Source organism: Passer domesticus, chromosome 2, assembly GCF_036417665.1.
Source record: "Passer domesticus isolate bPasDom1 chromosome 2, bPasDom1.hap1, whole genome shotgun sequence".
Taxonomy (NCBI): domain Eukaryota; kingdom Metazoa; phylum Chordata; class Aves; order Passeriformes; family Passeridae; genus Passer; species Passer domesticus.
The window spans coordinates 123,520,495-123,540,920 of record NC_087475.1 but is presented as its reverse complement, the minus strand read 5'-3'; the positions used below and the strand labels follow the sequence as shown (position 1 = coordinate 123,540,920).

The 20,426-nt window shown below is 39.2% G+C and overlaps 1 protein-coding gene across 1 annotated transcript in view; it reads left to right on the top strand.

Moving 5' to 3' along the window:
• The window catches only part of CRYBG3 (crystallin beta-gamma domain containing 3), an 81,503-nt gene that overhangs the window by 47,054 nt on the left and 14,023 nt on the right, over nt 1-20,426 (top strand). Inside the window, exons 8-17 of the mRNA XM_064411082.1 lie at nt 3,683-3,822; nt 5,113-5,227; nt 6,239-6,274; nt 6,978-7,111; nt 8,833-8,959; nt 12,747-12,889; nt 14,468-14,594; nt 15,591-15,623; nt 19,663-19,772; nt 20,293-20,419. Coding sequence (XP_064267152.1) covers nt 3,683-3,822; nt 5,113-5,227; nt 6,239-6,274; nt 6,978-7,111; nt 8,833-8,959; nt 12,747-12,889; nt 14,468-14,594; nt 15,591-15,623; nt 19,663-19,772; nt 20,293-20,419 — 1,092 coding nt within the window. The remainder of the gene's footprint in view (nt 1-3,682; nt 3,823-5,112; nt 5,228-6,238; nt 6,275-6,977; nt 7,112-8,832; nt 8,960-12,746; nt 12,890-14,467; nt 14,595-15,590; nt 15,624-19,662; nt 19,773-20,292; nt 20,420-20,426) is intronic.

Below are 20,426 nucleotides of genomic sequence, written 5' to 3'. Positions count from 1 at the left end.
GTGGGTGGTAACAAGAGTGGTACAGTGCTGGAGCACTGGGAACCAGAATTAATGAATATGCAAAAAAGCCTGGAGGACCAACAGCTCCAATAAAAAAAAAAAATCCAGAAGCAGATAGCATCCTAAAGACAAAATGTGTATCTAAAGTAAAATGGTGTCTAGACTGTATTACAAAGCAATCATGTTAATTAGGCCTGGTTTTCAATAGGCTCTTCTCTCATCCTTGTTTTGGCATTTCGCTTAAGCCAGACTTCAGTCATTCTTTGTCCTGTTGTTGACACAAAACTACCCCAGTTAAACAGGCTGATTAGATCACCACATCTGACAGGTCCAAGGAGAAGACCAGCAGTGCTGAGTTTATTTAGCCCTGCTGGAGCTGTTAGGGCTGTAATCCTAGATCTAGAAGGATAAACAACCAAGATCACCTTGAGGGGGTTGAAGGCTTTAGGTCTGTCACTTCTGCTGGACCTCTTGGTCAGGCTAGAAAAATGTCCTAGATGCCACTGAAGAGGAATATTTAGTGCTAAAGGCTTAAGGGTTGTGTTAATCCTCTTCAGAAGGAGCTTTCACCTTTCTGCTGAGGGCCATGTTCCTCTTGTGGAGGTGTCTGTAAGTGTTCCACATGCTTTATAAACATCCCAGCTCCCTAAAGACCAGGAGGGAAGCACAGGCATTCCAGGATGACTGCGTGGAGGCGGGAGGAGAATACCGCAGAGTAAGGCAGGCAGAGAGGGATGCCTGGGGGCTGTGATCTACCTAAGCATTTGCTGGTTGTGTGTTATCACTGGAAATGAGCACAGCTGCCTAATCTCTTTGACCTGCTTTTTATTCTGTTTTTGCCTGATGTGTCTGTAGGACAATGAATGTCGAGAGTTTGGACTGTTTGTGGTGGGGGGTGGCACAGTTTGGGGGGTGGGTTTAGGGAGGAAACCTTCCAGTTTGGGCTGGAATACTGTGGTAGCAGTTTTGCATGATAATAGTTGTGCATGTGTGTATCTTATTTCCAAATCTTGACGCCTTGCAGATGGCAGGGCTTTGGACTGAAGGATCTCCACCTGACTGCTGTCATATTTGTGTGGTTTTCATTTTGTTTCTAAAGATGGTGGCTTAATTGGCAATGTTAAAGAGCCTCTGAAGGTAATGAGGGCTGTTAAATATGCCCAGGCAAATATGAACATGCTGGGGCCAGTATTTACCAAGCTAAGTTTGCATGCTTGAATTGTATAAATTAATGGCACGGTATAGAGTGTACATCTGCAAATATATAGCATTCATCTCATACAATAAATGTTACCATTCTCTGCAGTCTGTGCATCAGTACAGGTAAATTGAACTCCATATGTAAGTCAAAATGTGTATTTGTGACTTTAAAAATATGTGCTTAGAAAACATGATGTACTTCCTGCTCGACCATGTTACCACCTTTAAAAATAAATACTTGAATTGGTTTTGATGAAAACCTCAGTTTATTGTGTGGCACTTTATGAAAGAAATTTGTGGACTTAATCTAGAACACACACAAAAATACAATCAATATGAGTAGAGCTTTTTTATTGCTTTCAAAATCTGGCTGGAGAGAGATGGTGATAAGTAGGGGAGACTTTATTATGAGTGTTTGTGCTTTACCTCCACTGGTACTTTGTCATCTCTTGAGCTGCAGACTGCCTCATGAGCTCCAGTCAGGACAGCAGACTTGAAAAGAGCTTACAGACTGCCTTTTTCCAATCTTAAATGAAAAACAAAAACAAAAGCCTCCTACTGAATTAAAATTAAGCATACTCCATCTCCTATTCTGTCTGAGCCCTCAGGCAAATACTTTTATTTTGCTACTTGTCTAGTCTTGTAGATACTTAGTTTCAGAATTTATCTGAGGCCATTAGGAGTCTGGCATCATTATTTGTGGAGTTCTTCTAGGTGCAACTTCCAATTTTCTGGATCAAGCTTTATTGCTAGATTTATGAATTTCAGCCTTCTTACATATCAGATATTTTTAGGGAAAAAAAATCCACAGACTTCAAATATTTCTCAACTTTGATTTAATAAGATACGTGTGAGAACAATGAGGAGATTTTTTTTTTTAAATCTTGTCTAGCAATACGCTTATAATTGAGGAATGGCGTTCCTTAGCATTTTCCCATAAAGCAGCATTGTACTAGAAAGTCTTTTCTCCTAGTTTTTTGGGTTTGTTAATCTGAAAATAAAAATTCCGGTATTGCAGTTTCTGCTCAAAAAACAAAGAGTGAGCATTGTTTGTAAGGTACAATACAGAGGAAATGTGATTGTGCAGGAGGGAGAGCTGCCAAAGCAGTATTACTGTGTTACCTCAGGTCTCAGAAGGAAAGTGAAACAATATCCTGAAGTGCATCCATTCTAATTGCCACACTTAGTGCTGACAGTTCAGTAGCTAATGAAAAAACCCTGTGAGCCAAGAAGTGGGATGTTACCCCGTGAAAACCCCACTGAAAACCCACGTGCAAAAGGAGAGCACTGCAGGTGCTGTCATGAGATGAGGTGCTGTAGCTTCCAGGGCTTTTGTGCCCTGTTGCTGGGTTTCCCTGCAAGCTCTTGTGTTCCTTTCAGAAGCCACAGTCCACGCAGGCTCTCTATCGCAGTGTGCCCCTCCTGGCTCCTCCCCAAATCCAGAAATCCCTGGGGGAATCCTGCTTCCCTGGGGGCACCTTCAGAGACCATTCCTCATCCCTCTTCTCTGGAACACATGAAAGGGGCATCTTTCTCCAGCCACGTTAGGATTTTGGGAATCTTTGTATGCTGTCCAAGCCCTCTGTCCTAAAGCAAAGGGGCCTGTGGGTCAGGAGGAGAAGGGAAAGTATTCTGGGAGGTTATCACTGAGCAGTGAAGTTTTCCAGCTGCACACCTGAGCTGCCTTCTGCTGGTCCAGAGCACCCTGCTGAAACAGGGACTTGCAGAAGATCCTTGTTGGTTCACGATGTGTTTGAGTGCTGGGGAAGAAAGTGTTGGCAATGCATGTTATATAAGTACTGCAAAATGAGGATGGGTCAATAAAATCCCTGCAAATTCTAGAGAGGAGCATGTGGTCAACAGGTTTGTTCTCCATTGTGGTGTCTCTCAGTAGTAAACCTCCAGTAAAGAAATGGAGGTTGTTGCTGTGTGGTAACAGGAAAATTGCTAAAGTGTCTACTTAACAGAGTAGGTATTTTCTAATACTGGTCTTTGTTCCTTTCTTCATCTAAAATGCTGCAGATTTATTTAGTACAACAAAAAAATTGAAGTCGTATGGCTTGATACTGTAGTTGGATTCTGCATTACAGAACTTAATTGTCATGGAGGGGTGGAAGTGGGAATGTAATAGATATTTATGGAAAGTTTTAGTTCATGCATGCATCATGTGTGTGATGGAAGCATTGCCTTTTAAAAAAGAAGTCATTCTTATAATGCTGTTCAGCCCTTTGGTTGGAGGATATTTAAACTGGCCTTCATGCAAGTAGCCTGACAGACATACATTTCTTCTTTGAAAATTAGTGGGAGCTAGAAATTTACCTCCCTTGGCTTTTCTAAAAGTTCCAGTCTCCATTTTAAAAAGAATAATACCCTCCATCCTATGAAAGCTGGAGAAGGGTGAGAAGATGGGGCAAAAAAGAGAATGTATGGGGGCAGAGTCTGCAAGTGTGGATAAACATTACACTTTGATTTGTTTCCACAGGACTGTGGCATTCCAGAGGTGGAGTTCTGCCCGGCAGCTGGTAGTACAGAGGGACTTCCCATCTGCATACAGGGTGCAGTTGCCAATTTAGAAGAGCTGGATGTTGAGAAAAACCCTTATATAAGAGTCAGATCAGGAGTGTGAGTACTGAACCTTTTTAACAGGATTTTGCCAGGAGGTAGAAGAGTAATACCGGGATATGAACATCAGTCAGCCACATGAACAATATCTGGGGGGTTTTCCCAGAAATTAGTAAAGATACATGTAATATTCCCAGCCTTACATGTCAACATTGTGCTCTGTGGGCTCCTAGTTTCAAGGCATTTTTTCCTAGTTGCTGGCAGAAGTCTTCAGTAATTCCATATTTGAGTAGTTTTATAAATAGAGGAAGCAGCTCAGCTATAATTAGCTTTTATTTCATTGGAGAATAGATACTGTCTCCCAAGTCACCCACCCTGTTACAACCATAACACTGTGGCTGAGCACCAGAAAATGAGTGTTGCATCACCCAAGCATTTCTCAAGCTACAGGCAATCCCTGACATTCTGGAGGGAGGTGATGCAGTATGACACAGGCCCCTGGGCAGCCCAGAACTTCCTGTATTGGGCAGAATGGGCTGTTGTTCCCTGGGCCAAAACATCACAGTTCCTGAAGTTTGGGAGTTGTGTGGCTCTTCCCATAAGTATTTGCAGAATGACATTAGCTCTTCTATTACAAGAGTCTTGCCTTTCCATGTGAGCCAAGCCTTCCTTCCCACTGTCTCACAATATGTCTGTGGAGCTTGGGGTGGTGAAGGAGTTAAAAACAGTGTCTTGTCTTAGTTTTGACAAAACTTGGTCATTTTAAGAAAATAATTTTCCATATGGCTCTATGCCTCTTCCTCCATTCCTTGTGTGGTCTCCTAAACCTGTGTCCAGCTTCTATATTCAGCTTTTTTTTTTTATTTAGAACAGTCTGAAGGACTCCCAGCATTTTTAATACTCATGTTAAAATTACAATAGCTTTCCAAAGGATTGTTGTAAATAATCATACTTTAATAACTTCCGCTGAAAAAAATGACATGGGACTGATGTAAGAAGCCTTTTAATTTATAAGGTGATAATCTTAGATGAAACTCAATGCAAAGATCTCATCCTCAGTACTGGCTTTTTTTTGGTACTCACAGAATAGCAAGGTGGCTTTTTTAAGTGAGTGAACAAATTGGTAATTTTCTTCCCTTTCATTTACATTTAGCTTGGACTAAGAAAAAGTATCTGAGATCTTCCTAGCAGTGATGTTGCCAGCATATTTAAATACAGCTTTGTTTTGATGTGCTGTCTCAAACATTATCTAGCTCTTATGAGTACAAAAAGGAAAATAATTGTAATAAGATCTTTGTATTGGGAATCTAATTGGTGAACTGATTGAGTCATTTGTCCTTACTGTTGTAGATGGCTTGCTTATTCAGACTTGAATTACAAGGGAGAGATGACAGTTTTGGAAGAATGTGATTCACCACCTGAAATTCCTTCAGCAGATGTAAAATCTCTGCGTCCCTTAAGAATGGTGAGGACTTCACAATTCCCTGATAAGTTGTGTGCCTTCCTTTTTCTTATTGTTGCTTCCCCAGATGTTTTGACCTAAATACAGCTTGGGCTCTGATGTTCATTCTGGGTTAATTCTCCGTGGTGTGCTTGCTTTGGTCAACATGACTTGTCAGGCTTTGCACCCCCCAACATCTTCCTGGGAAACTGCTGTTGTTGGGAGGTCAAATAAGACAGAAAGGCTCTTAATTTTATTGCATCCAACACCAATTAATTAACCAAAAAGCCCTTCTGAAAGTTATGATTTTCTTTTCTTTAGTTAGGGTCTAGTGGGGATGGAAGACCAGATAAGGACTTTATTACCCAGTAGTATTTCTCTGCACATAAATCTGGGGAGGTGCAGCTGGTTTTTGTGTTGACAGACAGCACTTGGATCCGCATGTGAGAGGAATGGGAAGGGGTATAACACAAATTTTACTGTGTGCATAGCAGGCCTACAGAAAGACAGTTTAAAAGCCATAAAGGAGTATGACCTATTAGCTGTCTCTTTAGTCACTCAAGTGAGGTCAGTCTCTTATTCACTCACATTTCCAGAGAAGATGCATTTGTTGTATTTGCTCTTTGACCATAAACATGAATATGTCAGACTCTATTTTCTCTCTCTCCTGCTGTTTTCTCTTTCTTCTACCATTGCATCATTTGCCCTTTAGAAATTTGAAATACATACAACAAAGCTTTAAGAGTTAATTTTAAAAATTGATCAGTATCAATTAGTTTAAAAACATTTACTTTAGAATTCTAGACCATGAAGGGATACTTGGAAATTGCTTGCAGTCTAAGAGGTTTGTCAGTGCACTGATTTGTTTGTAGGTCAGGTTTATAGTGTGTCTGGCCTTTTGAAATCTATGGCCAGCACTGAAAGTGGTGAATAAAATTGCAAAGACTTCATGCTCTGATAGTACTGTAAAACACATGCCAGAGGGGAGCTTCAGGTTTAATATAAATATCTATTTTTCTCCCCATTTGTTTTTAGGGTGGACTAAAGGTGCAAATGCCCATGAATGTCAAGGTAAGCACAGAGAGCATTGAGAATAAAATATAAGCACTTGGGAATATGAAATCTTTATGTAAGCTACTTTCCTTTTGTTTGGTGTGTGATCTTTGATAACTATTCCATGCTTGCTGCTGAAGAAAAATTCCCTCATGCTGTCAAGTTCACTTAGTGTTTGATGAGGTGTAAAAGTACCAGTAGTTTGTTTTTCCCTTACTAGGAAAGTGTGAATTTGCTATAAAATGAGTTTTTTTGACTTGACACATTAGTCATTGTAATGATAAAGGGATTGGGGTAGATTTTCCCATTTAACATACTGAGTTTAAAAAGAAAAGGAGAGGGAAGGGAGGAGGAGGACAGGAATAGAAGCCTTCCATCCTAGCCCCTTTCCAGTACAGGAGTTGTGAGTGAGGCCCTGATCCTTCTGTGATCTGAAGAGCTGAAAGCTGATCCAGGGCTATTGCTCTTTTGTCCTCCTTTTTCTACAGAAACACTAATGCTTTGGGTAACTTTTAATTATGCAAATACACGCCTGACTTGGGTGTTTTTCTACTAAATGCTGCAACAGATGCAAATATTGTTAATAGCTGATCTGTGTGATTCAGCAGATAAGGAACTTGAAGGAGCTGTTAACTGCAGTCATGGAAATAACTTCAGCAAAGTACAGGGAGAGGCTTCTTGCCTACTTGTGAAGGATTAAGCTCAACGTCATGTTTTCTAGATAATAATATATGAGAAAACCCACTTTGGAGGATGGTCCAAAGAGTTTTCAGAAAACATCACTTCTGTCCCAGCACTGTTTGGTAGTGAAGAGGAGTTTCAGGAAATTGGATCACTACGTGTAATTGGTGGAGTGTGAGTATATTTCACTTTTATATTTATTTATTTTAAAACAGAGAAGCATAACTAAATGCTTAGAAGTGCTAACTAAGGGATGATTGGAATCTTTCACAGGTGAAGTGTTTTGAGAAGTAGGGAGTGTATATTTCTTTTATTATCAGCTCTTCAATTATCAGCCTCCCAAGCTAAATGTGTGAAAAGTGTAAAGTCAGTGTTTGCCACTTGGATGCCAATAAATTAGGCCACTTTGTTCACACAGAGCTTTAATTTGTATTGATTTATACTTCTGATAGTCTCTACTTAATTTGCTGAATTGACCTTGGGTAGGTGTGGTCAATCTTCAGTTTGACATTTTAATATCTCTGAAACCTACAAACTGTTTTATTGTCTTAATGGTTTTCCTCTGCCAGCTGTTGCATGTTATGTGGCATTGGGAATTAATCAATGTTAATGTTATTTTCATTAATTGAGGCACTGGATGGATTCTGTGTTGTCCTGCCCTCTCTGTGTCACCCACACACACAGGACTGTGTCACCTTTGTCACAGGTGGATGCTCTGAGGTAAACTCAGCACCAGCCACCAATCCCTCATGTTCTTCTTTCAGCCTCTCCCAACAGGACAGGACTGTCTGAGAGCAGGCAGGATGGTTGCTTCTGCCAAAGTCTTCAGTAATAAAACAGTTCTCAGAAAATCTTGCTTTTGTTTCATAAGGGATTTTCCACTTTAGCATAAAGATGGAATAACATACATCCTTTCAGGCTGCTGTCAGAATTTTATTCAAACAAACTTCATTGTTAATACTCAGATAATCTATTCATAAGTGCATTGTGTGTTTCCTATCTGGGAAGCCTCAGATTATTAAAAATCATTGTTCTGTCTGTTGTGGCAGCTTTTATTTTTAGTGCTATGGTAACATAAACAGCTGAATTAATGTAAACCAAATGGTACTAAAAGTAAAGCCACCCCTGCCTGCCAAATTTCACTGCCAATACAATTTGTACAGCAATTCTAATATTTACAAGGGAGTTTTAATGAAAGAAATGCTAACAAGAAAAAAGGTGGGAGAAGCACTTTTTAAAATTTATATCCATTAGAGATTTGAAGTTGATATGGAAACACCTTCTTTTAACTGAGCCTTATCTATCTATTTATTCAAAATATTTTGAAAATTTCTATTTGTTTACTGCTAAAACATATTTCATATACAATAAGGTTTAGATCTTCAGTTTGCTTGTCTTTTTATATGTATACAGTTTTAGATTAAAGTAAAAAAAATACAAGCAGGCCAAATGTTGTTTTGCTGAAATTTGTTAATTTTGTCACCAGCTCCAGCAAGGGTAGGGCCTCATCATTTATTAGCACGTTGAAGAGATCCACTGCTTGTGTTTTTATCACCGAAAGGTTTGGCATCTAGCTGCATCCTGGGCTCTGTGGTACCAAATATTGCTGTTGGGAATGTGGCTGGCTGAGAGGAGGTACACAGAGAGGTGTTACATAAATCAACTATTGTTGGATAAAGAATCACATGGCAGGATTTTGATCCACAAAGAACACTTCATGGGTGCCTGTTGTGATTCCAAACAAGCATTGCTTTGTTCATTGGCTGGATTTGTGGTACTCATTTTAGTGTTTTTGGGGGGTTCTCTTCTCCCTTTATTTGTTAGAGAAAATCATGTGTGCAGTTGTTTTGCCTTTACTGACTTCTCTTTTTTTTCTTGTTGTGGGGCTGCCACAGATGGGTTGCCTATGATAAGGAACGTTATAAAGGCCATCAGTTCTTGCTGGAGGAAGGAGATTATGAGGACAGATGCTCCTGGGGGGGAAGTGACAGTGTCCTGCTCTCCTTCCGCTTCCTTCAGGCTGTAAGTACTCACGTGGATTTCTTACAAATTATGCACAGCTCTGGCCATAAAGAGCAAGGTTATTCTTTGTGCAGCTCCCTTGGGTTGGGGCATTCCATCTTTTGCCTGTGTTCATCCTCATTCTTTGCCTACTGGCTGAAATCTAGACTGCACTGAGGAAGAAGCAGGTTCCAAAAAGTCTTTGTGAAGTTCATACAAAAATCGTATCATGCAGAATTCCTTGTCTACCTGCCAGATTTTCCAAGTACCTCAGTCCTGCACCTCAAGCTATTTGAGTCTCTCAAATGGAATTTTCTTAAAAGCATAACGTGCCTGAGTGTACAGAGTAGTTCTTGATTAAAACAAAAATAGCTTTTCAATGCAGCAGCTGTTGCAAGCCTTAAAACAGCATTACCCTCTGTCTGTGATTTTTCTGCCAGAAAATTTTGGCAGCAAAAATAATCACAGTAAAAAAATCCCTCCTACTAAAATGTGTTTAGTGGAGGCAAGGATGAAATAATAATAAAAACTATTTGTAAGAGTTCACTATTGGAAGCAAAGTTAGACTTTTTAGCAATAGGGAAACATGGGGTTAGAACTTCTTTATAATTTCCTTTGTTTTGGGTTGGGTTTTTTGTTTGTTTGTGTAAGTGTTTGAAGGGGTTTTTTTATTATAATGGCAGCTCTGTGAACATTAAATACAGCTGCAAAGAGTAAGTTCTTTTGAGACTAAGATTGTTCACTGTGATATTACCCAGTTTTGTAAACTCAGATTACTCATTTCGTCTGAGGAGATGTGATATTCCTGGGCCAGAAATTTTGTGGAAATTGAAGATGGGGATTTAAAGCAAACTCACCGTCTCAACAGTCTTTTCTTCTTTTAATAAAAAGTTAATGTGAGCCCCTGAAGGCCATACTTAAATTCACAATTTGCAGGTTTGTTTTCCATGACAGGCACCTAGCAAAAGCTGCATTTATAATCAGAATCTATCAAAATAAAGATAGGAGAATGAATTGAATTCAAGAAAAATATCCTTCTCTAAATAATTTATTTTTAGGTTTCTGAGAAAAAGTAGGTAGGAAATTTTTTCAGATTCCTCATTTTGAATGTGCAGAATCCTATTCAATTACTGAATAATCTTCGTTTTCCTCTCTTTTCCAGCTGTATATAAAGTACTTGAGCAACTTAAATTGATCTTTTTTGATTTTTCTCTTGGCAAAGAACATAAATAGAGTTAAAAATCATGCATGTGGGTAGCAAGAATGACCTTCCATGTCATGTATTTAATTTAATTTGTACCTAGAACAGTAAGAAGGCTCAAGTCATTAACATTTTAAAACTATGTATCATTCAGAGTCATATATCAACATATATCATTCCACTTGGCTTATCAATATGTATAAATGTTTACCTATTGACAACAGGAGTGAAAAGGAATAATTCCCCTCAATTTGTTGCATAACTGAAGGCAGCCAGCTGCTTGCCAATGGAATGAGTAATGGCCCTGGCACTGTGTTGTTTGGCTTGACCAGCAGATTGCCTCCCTCTGGGCAATGTGCAGCACACAGGGCAGTGCCCAGGCTGCCCATATGCTCCCTTTGTGCCTTTGTATACCATACTTAAGGTCAGGATTTTAAAAATATTTTAGTACCAAACGTTCAGTTTCAAGGGGACCCGGGCAAAAATCCAAACTCTGTGTGCTTGAGGCCCCTGACCGCACAGCAAATGTCCTGGCTCTTCTCCCTGAGCTCGGGAATTCTGTCAGGGGAAGGCAAAGGTTGCAATGGTCTCAGAATCCACAGGGATATTGTTAACCCCCTCCCCAGGCACTGGTGAAGATGTGCTCAGTGTGGGCACACCGCAAGGGCTGCTTTTGGCTGCCTTGAATATTCCTGCAGTGAACAGTCACAAGGGCTGATGGGGGTTCAGGGGGTGTTTGGGAAGCAGAGATAAAAAGATTTTGTGGGATTGTTTTTTCCAGCTGCTGCCAGCTCCCTGTCAGCACCTGTGTTGGACACACCTGAGTCAAGTGCAGAGCCCATTCCTGGGGCCAGGCAGCAGTCTGGACTGGGAGCTGCTTGAAGGGACAGTGGCATTGGCTTCTGTTCTGCAGTGTCAAATGCATTTCAAGCTGGGGTTTGCCCATGTCTCAGTGAAAGAGCACAGTTTCTGAGTATGTTGCCTTCAGAGCTTTGTTTTCAAGTCTAGAATGATCTGCTGTGGTCTGAAAGTCTTTTCTCAAAAAGTATTTTTCCTGTTGCTTGTTTTAAGAGAAGTTGTAGTGGAAGTTCAGGGAGAAAAGAATGATGGCTGAATTTGAAATATGTTTTAAATTTGATTACCACTGTGGATATATTTAAGTATTAGAATCTTAGTTAAGGCAATTATATGTAGATTTGATCTAAATTTTTTGGGTACTCTTTTGCTTTAGGACTGTTAAGAGTAGCTGGTTTTCATTTGCACTAATACTGCACTAGTTTGGTTGTTCTTTCCTTCTTTTTTTTTTTTCCTAAAAAGTAGTCTGAAGCTGCAGTTGTTCATTATGATTTTTCCAGACCTGGCACTTTAATTTCTAGTGTGTACCTGAAATAGTTGCAATAGTTTAAATAAATGGAGGAAGGAAGTGGTCAACACAGTAAGAGAACCAGTTTTACTGCAGAGTTTGTTCCATCATCTTTTACTGTCCTGTAAACAGTGCAGAGAAGTTGAACCACATTAAGTTCTAAAACTGGTTTTATTATTCATTGTGATTGTGTCCTGTAGAAAGATGTGGTGTCCTCCAAAGAGCCTGTTTGATCAGGTTCAGCTGGCCAAATTAATCTGGCTGGATGCTTGCTTTGGCCTTAATTTCTAGGTGTTTTTTGATAAATCTTTTATAAATCTTTCTTTTCCCAGTGTTTAATGTAATAATACTCATGGTAGAGGCCTCATATGTTTGTGAGTCTCTGTCAACCACGTTATTTGCTTGACAGCAATTGTTTCTTGTTTGCAGGACTTACTTAGTGTCAATTTATAACACTGCTGAATGATTGGGAAAGACTGAAATTGAGTTCCTGCTTTCTCTTAAAAGTTAGAGGAGTGAAGTGAATAGATTGTTGTTTTCTGTTTTCCCAAGCAGAGACTGAACTGTGCTTAAAATTGCTAAGTGATTAAAAAGCTGAAGATTTGAAGCCTAAATTCAAATAATCTGAAGCTGTGCAAGTAAGCTGGCCAAGAAACTAAGCTGGCTGAAAGCACAAAGTAGTGTCACACAGCTATGTAAGAGAGAATGTGACAGTGTTAAGCAGGATTTATTTATAGCTGTAGTGGATGTATCCAAAAAGTACAAACCCCTTGTGCTGGAAAGGTGATCTTGCCCAGGCTTTTCCTCTCCATAATTATTGCCATGTTGCTGGAAAGGGATGAGGAAGGAGAAGTTTAGTAAAAAATTATAGTCATGGTCATGTTTGGAGTAGTAATTTGTGAGGCTTTTGGAAGATCAGTGCTAAACTTTTTCCTTCTTAACTCTTCCCACACAGGCATCTTTGCACTCTGAGCCATCCTCAAAGTGGAGAGGATGGTGCTCAAGGGCAGCAGGCTCTTCCCCTCTTCAGTGCAAACCCCTGAAGGCCATATCAGATTGCCAGGCTTGGTGTTACTCCAGAAATTCAGTGCCAAAATATCCCATAAAGATCCACACCAGGGAGCCAAGCCCCTTCAAGCTTTATAAAATGCTGTATTTCTGACTAGAACTCTTTCCCAAAATGGTTTATCTTGTGAAGAGTCATTGAGCTGTGACTGTCCTCTAACTCCTGTGCTGCCTCTTAGGATTTCATAGAGTCTTCAGTGGCACTTTTCCAGTCTGATGATGAAGATGGGAAAGCATTTGACATCATCAATGAAGAAATCCCTGATTTGGAGCAGGTTGGATTTGGCCCTGAGACGAGGTCAATTCTTGTGAAAAGTGGAGTGTAAGTCTGCTCAAACAGATGGAACTGTTAAACATTTCTGTACACCTTTGGGTGCATCTCTTGACAGACTGTATTCCACATGGTACATGTGGTAAATATTTGGAGGAGAAAAGTGTTTCTTTACATTTCCTTGGGGAGTGGAAGGGAAATAATAATTCTAGTTTTCTGTAGCTCTCATGCCTACACCTTGATTTGGATCTAAGTGTTCCTGTTCATAGAAAAATCTGTGATATCCCCCAGAGGACTCACATAATTCCATGGCAGTAATACTGAAAAGATATTTTAGATATATTAAGAACTGGTATAATTTTTGGGACAGGTAGAGCCTGTCCAGAAAGGATGAGATGTGTGGTATTTGTAATAAAGTCAGACTGCTGGCACTGAAAATTAAAATAATTTTTATAGAACTATAAAAACTAAAACATAAAAGATATTAAGGGAAAAGAGCATTGTGAAATCATGTGGGTTTCAGACATTTAGTAGTAATTTTTAAAATGCAGTATTTATATTGTCATAACTATCCTAATGGTGATGGGGATCAGGAACTGTGAAGCGAGGGACCTGAACTGCTCATGTAGGCATTGGTGATTAGTGTCTCATGAGGATTAGGTGCAAGAATGAAAGGCTGAGACTCAGAGAGAGGAGGGATACAAATGAGAGCTGCAAAATCCTGAAGGTGGTAAGACAAGATTAATGCAGTTCAGAGAATCTTGCATGACAGCAGTTGGGGGAAATGCTTTACAGAACTGGAGATTGCTTTAAAGCAAATTTTGATATGGGAAGGAAAAAAGCTTTTCCTACACCAGAGGCAGTGAGTTTCTGGATCTTGCTGCTGAAGGGACTGTGGTAGAGAGAGCACCAGGAGGTTAAAAAAAAAAAACACATTAGATAATTAATAGCAAACAGATTCATCAGTGGGTGATAGAAGTAAAATGAGTAAAGACATGTCCTGTTATGTCCCTAATAAAACAGTCCCAGTGCTGGGTGAGTAAGAGGAATGCACCATCAAAAGTGGGTGATTCAGAGGTGTCTTTCTAACCAGCCCCCATCTGCTTCTGCCACTGTGCAGGGATAGAAGAACCCTCTAGTTGGGGGTTTCTTTCTTCTTAAATTGCAGGTGTGAAAGCAGGCTGGGAGAAGCTTGAACTGCCAGCTATTGTGGGCTTTTGCTTAATCTCATCAAGTCTTCCTCAGTTACTTCTCTTTTATTCTTGCACCATTTTTCCTAAATCCAACTGGAAAAGCTGCAAGAAAGCCCTGTCTGGGGGATGCAAAACAGGCAAAGATTCAGTTAAGAGACATTCAAAAATTTATCAGTTAAATGTCTTTCCTCTGAATTTCAGAGCAGGGCATCATCTCACAGTTAATTTGGTGGGAAGGCAGACACCCAAAATCTTGTGTTTGTCGAAGTAGGGAAAAGCAGAAAGTCAAGTGTGTGACAGTTTTGTGCTTGTCATCAGGTTTAATGTTGCACTGTCTGCCAGGTGGAGATTCTGTTGTGCTTGACTTGCTGTTATTGTCAACAAACTATTCAGAAAAATGCAATGTTTTCAGTTTAATTTTTCTGTCATTCTCCAGGTGGGTGGCATATCAGCAGAAATATTTCTGTGGAGAACAGTATGTGTTGGAGAAAGGAAAATACAAATGTTTCTTTGACTGGGGAGGATCTAGTAAAACCATCATGTCAATTCGACCTGTTAAGTTGGTGAGTTACCAGAATTTAAGGGAAAACCTTAAAAGAAATTAGACCTTTGGAGTTCAGAGTTTACCATAACAATTAAACAGGAGAGCCCATGTTATAACAACCTGTGTATTTGCTTGGAAACAATTTAAGGACCCTCATGGATGGCATAATGAGTCTGTTCAGGATGGAGACTTAAATGGGCACTGCAGATCTTTCTTGTCTTTTGAGGAAATTGTTAGGGAAACTTCATAAGAAGAAATTTCCTTTGGCAGACTGCATACCTGGAGAAAATATCTTGGCCTGGAAAGATTCATTTGCCTTAAAACATTGTAATTGATAATGTATTTTAAAATATTTGAGAATTTATCTGGCCTGTGTTGTTACTTAACAGAATTCTGTAAGGTTTTTTCCTTACTTTTATGCTAAAATATTTGTACTAGATACAGTGAATAAAGACAGGAAATATTTTTAATCCATTATTCAATCCAAGGTAGTGCCAACTCGCCCAAGCAGATTAGTGCCAGCACTGTCAAAACCCTAATGCAAAACAAAGACAATCTACAGCCATAAGTATTAAATGATAATAAGTAATAAATTATTAATAAGTAATAAATTATGGGAATGCAAAAGGAATACTTAACCTTATTTTGGAGAGCACATGTTGAGAAAGGTGTCTTCTGCTGGTTTCAGTTCTGTCTTTTTTTCAAGAAACAGCCTCAAAAGTAAATGCAGAGACATTTACATGGACTCTAATGCACATTATGGGAACTAATTAATGCTGATGCAAGTTCCCTGTGTGAAAGGCATTGAACAATCAGGCAGGTAATTGTGAGCTTACAGGCAAACTCATGGCAGAAATTGGGGCAGAGAATTGTGCCAAGAGCCTGGGAAGTTTTTTTTCCTCTGCTCCTGAGTTCATACTTTACAAATTTCAGGCAACTTGGCATGTCTCCTAGGAAATTAATTGTAATTAATGTTGGGGTTTTCTCGTGTGTGTATATGTATTTATTGTTGCAGGAGCCCCTTGGGACAAATGAGCCTCCACATTTGGTAAGTTGGCATTACATAACAGTCTCTAGTACTAAACTACACTTAATAATTAATGTTGAATGCCTTGCTTCAGGTGATATCTCAGTAATTTCAGGTGATACTTCAATATTGTCACCTTGCTGCAGCAGATCAGTGATGGAGGAAACTGGTAGATAGATAAAAATAAAGTCTGCTAAGTGTTCTGCTCTTAGCTTTATTCTGGATCAGACCCTTTATTATTCTATCCCCAAAAATGTAAGCAGTCCAGTAGGCTTTGAGTGACATTGGATCTCTGTAGCTATTGATTCTCCTTTTCTTTCCCTCTTGTTTCTGGAAACTCACCATCCCTTCCATTCATCCTTCTATTTATGGCAGATTTTCTTTCCATTATTTTTCATTGCATCCTGTTTCTCACTCCTTTTTTTATGTGTGAGGTGAAGATGAAAATATAAACTGCAGAAAAAGGAACTGCACATTTCAAACCTGCAAATGCATCAACACCTGGAAGTTGGGTTTTTTATTTTACATGCTGGTATTTCTGCTTTCCAAAGTCTTCCAAGCAGGAGGACTCCTTAAAGTTCCCTTTTTGTTACAGTAACATCAGAGCTTAACTGGACACATCCTGATCATGATAAATCTGTGATAAATCTATCAGGATACATCCTGACAGTTTCCCTGAAAGTTTTCTCTAACTTGGTGATAACTTACTAAGAGAAAGCAGTCCCTATAAATTCACTCTGAGTCTCAAAAATGAGTTAGTTTAGGGTCTTACACTCTGGTCCTTACCTTACAAGGTTATATTCCATTAATGGACCTTTGAGTTATCTTTCTGAAACACAACCCTGCTCTGTGTTCATCACCATGTGTGCTCTGTGTTCCCTGCAATGTTCTGTCCCAGTAGGGCTCTTCCCTTGTCCAGCATGAGTTTTTTGATTGATCTTTTTCTGTCCTGCTAGCATGGGTGATGATCTGAGTGATTTTACTGCTCTCCATGGCATGCTTTTAATTAAGCAAATTTGGGAAAAATTATTTCAAGAAACATGACTTATTCTCAGACAAAAGATATTTTAGAGCTGTGTGGTTCTGTTTCAGCACACTTAAGTATTTTGTCATCTGGACACAATTTCTCTCTTTCTTACTTAGATGGGAAATGTTGTACATTGTGTTACTTAGCAGGTGGACCACACCCTCCTTTTTCTCCAATTCTACCATTTTATGATTAACCCAGGACTACAGGAAATGTTTCCTGTCTGAAGACATAATTGGTGTATTATTTTAGCCTTAAACACTGACTTCCTGCCCAGCCTATTCACATGGCAGTTTGCAGCCAAATCCAAAGGCTTGCAAGTATGTTCATCAGAGAGCCTTGCTAAATGATATCAGATAAAATAACTGACTCAGATAAAACTGGTGGGGTCTAAACAGTTGAAGATAATTTTATTTTCATCTCAAATTCTTATATTTTTTGGCATGTCCTAAAATCTGTTCTTCGAGTGTATTATTGCAGTGTTGCAGACCTTGAAGATCAGTTCAAACCCTTGAAGTTTCAATAAGTTGTGCTTTACAGGCTTTTTTATTTCCAGAAAAGTGAAAAAAAACCTCTGTTTGTGTATATGCACAGACACCATGTACTGGATTGTATTTTGCCTCTTGTGGTATTTAATAAGAGTCTTAACACCATTTGTGAAAAAATTACTATCCTGACTTACCACAGTCCTGGTTTTCATAGGATTCTGCCTTGGGGCTAGGGAGGAAATAACATATTTCGTATCACTACAGTTCTTAGCAGAGGGGAAATATTTTGAGTAATTTTTAATGGGAAAATATTTAATCACTTAGGATAAGCAAAAGACAGACCCTTAGATAAACACCGAGAATTTCACATTCAGAGTAAAATAAAAGTTTTCTGCATGAAAACCAGTCTCTTAGTTTGGAACTTCTAAGAATGGTGCATATGAGCTGACAAATCCTTAAACATCCTAATGTTTGACCCTTGAGTAAGTCAAATATTGGGTATTTTGAATGATTATACATTCTCCCACCTTTAATAAGCATATGTCTGAACTAAGGGAGCTGTTTGCAGTGTCTGTAAGAGTGTGCCTTTTTTTCATTTGTGTTCTTATCAGAAATTGAAAAGCAGCAAAATTTTCTTACGTCTCTGAATGACTCCCCTGACCTTTTCTGCCTGCCAAGCTTCCTAACAAACCAACTACACAGAGTGTAAGAAATCACCAACTCTGCAAAGCCATTCATTTCATTTATTAAAATAAAGCTTTGCTCAGCAAGAACAAAGCCTTTTTCAACAGCAGGTGACTTGTAGAGACGATGTAGGAAACAGATAATTGCTGGGCAACCCTCCATTTGTACTTTAATATTCTGTCCTTTGGCTTTTTGGGAAGCAAAACCTCACACATTAATGTCAGACCCTGACAAAGTGGAGATGGCTGCAGTGGGAGACTAATTGCAGTGTTTGCACTGAGGAATCACTGCTCCACCCCAACTTCTGTCAAATTAAGACCCTCATTCATTACCAGATAAATTCTGTGTTAAAATGAGTAGTGAATCTTTTTTAAAAGCCTTGCATAGTACATGGCCTATGAAAGAGAGGTAGTGTGTATGTATATATATTCCCTTTTGTAAAGAGCTTGGAGATGAGTGGGTAGAAAATACAGTGTAATTACAGCTTAAATAGGTGCTTTGTGACATAGCAGTGCAGTTGTATTTACAGAAAAGTCAGTTACACTTTATTCATTTTATTGTGGCTGATCTCTCCAATTAGTGCTCATAGCCTGCAAGGCCAGCTTAAGCCTTTCTTGTTCTTTCTAACAGGAAACATTCATTTCTTTTGAAAACATAGACTGAACTTTTCCATAAAATCATTTGCTGACACTTGTGTTTGGCCTTCTCACTCTGTGCTGGCAAAAGCACTTGATTTCTTTTCTTTGGCAGGAAGCTTGGCCAATTTGGGGCATGAAGGGGGAAGTAGCTCTTGCAACAGCCATCATGTTTTTCTTCCATTACAGAATATGAGCTGTTCTCTTGAAGCACTTCAATTTTTCATTCTTTTCCTCTCTCAGGCTTTCAAATGAAACTCATCTCAGTTACACAGTGGCAGTCCAAGGGTACAGAATTCTGGGTGTCTGTGCTATAGATCATAGCCTACATCATACCAGGGTTTCTTCTTGTTTTGGTGGGGGCTTTAGGGTTTTTTTTGTGGTTTTTTTTTGTTGGTTTTTTTTTTGTTGTTTTTGTTTTGTTTTGTTTTTTGGTTTTTGTTTAGGTTTGTTTGGGGTTTTTTTGGGTGGGTGGGTTTGTTCATTTGGGCTTTTGGTTTATTTGTTTGGGGGAGCTCGGTTTTTTGGGAGGTTGATTGGGTGTTTTTGTCTTGTTTGTTTGGCTTTTTCTATTTTACTTTTGCTGCAACATTTTGAGCCTACTTGCTTTTTTGGGGTGAACTGATCACACCTTACTGGTGGGGTGTGGTTCACTGTGACTTGCAGTTCTTTACCACGACATTCAAAAGCAGCTTGGCTGAACCTCAGAGGTCCCCAGTTCCCTCAAAAATCCTCCTGCTGGTTCTGAAATTAAAAGTCAAGTGCAACCACTGTGATCACAGAAGATTTCAGGGCACTTTGTCAATATCTCTGTCAACAACTCTGTATCTTTGACCAGCATTTCCCCATCCTGCTTTGAGCACTGGATTGCTGAGCTGTAGTGAGAGGTAAGCTGCAGTTCAGGATGGTTACAGCCTTGAGTCCTACTCTTCTTATTTGTGCTTCTCCTGCTGCAGTTGAACTTATACTTGATAACTCTGCCTGCCTTAGCACCACTGGGAAGCCTCCTGTGCCAGCCCAGAGATGACAAAATATTTGATATGTTTCTAAAATAAAGCAGCTGTAGAAAATGTAAGAGATTCTTTGAATGACAATTCATTCAATTAATTGTTTCTTTGTGAATTGAATGGCTACTTCTCTGAGAGTACAGCTTTCTCTGTTGACATTAATGATAATGCCTTCATTTTCCTTCTAGTCATTGTTTTTGTTTTGTTTTGTTCTTGTAGCTCAAAGCTTTCAGTAATACACATTTCCAAGGAGCATGTGTAGATTTCACAGCAGAAGTTTCTGATTTTACATCATTCATACCATGTTCTTTTAAGGTTCTCCGGGGATGGTAAGTGTCTGTTGTTTTACATGCCATCATTTTCAGTATTATGAATTTTTTTTCAAATGTTATGAAATTTCAGACAACAGAAGGCACATAACACATGCCCATCATCTTTCATCATGTCTTAGACCCATTGTCCTGCAAGGCATCTCAGTAACTCTCATCCTGTCCTTGGTTTGGGTGCTGTGCATTTTGCTCTCTCTGGGAAGGTTTGCACAGTTACCATGACTTTTTTTAACTCCACTTAGAATTTATTCCAGATTTTGAGAACTTTGGTACAGTGGAAGTGTCTGAATTCCATTCAACGTTGTTTGACTCTGCAACTGAGGTTTCTGTACCACACAATTTGATTTTGCTGCCTTGGTTGCTTTGCTGAATAGGCTTTCAAGTCACCTTACTTAAAGCTTAACAAGAGCAAGGAGAATTTTTTATTCCTTTTGTCCTTAGCAAGTATTAATATTGAAAAAAACATACTGTAAACAAGCAGCTAGAGCAGCTTATTTTTTTTTTTTTATTATTCTTGCAGTTGGCTCCTGTGTTACAAAGGGGAAACCACTGACAATCACTGTGTGCTGGAAGAAGGCCTCTATGTTGACCTCAGTTCCTGTGGCTGCCCAACTGCTACAATCAAATCCCTCAAGCCTATTCAATATGTAAGAC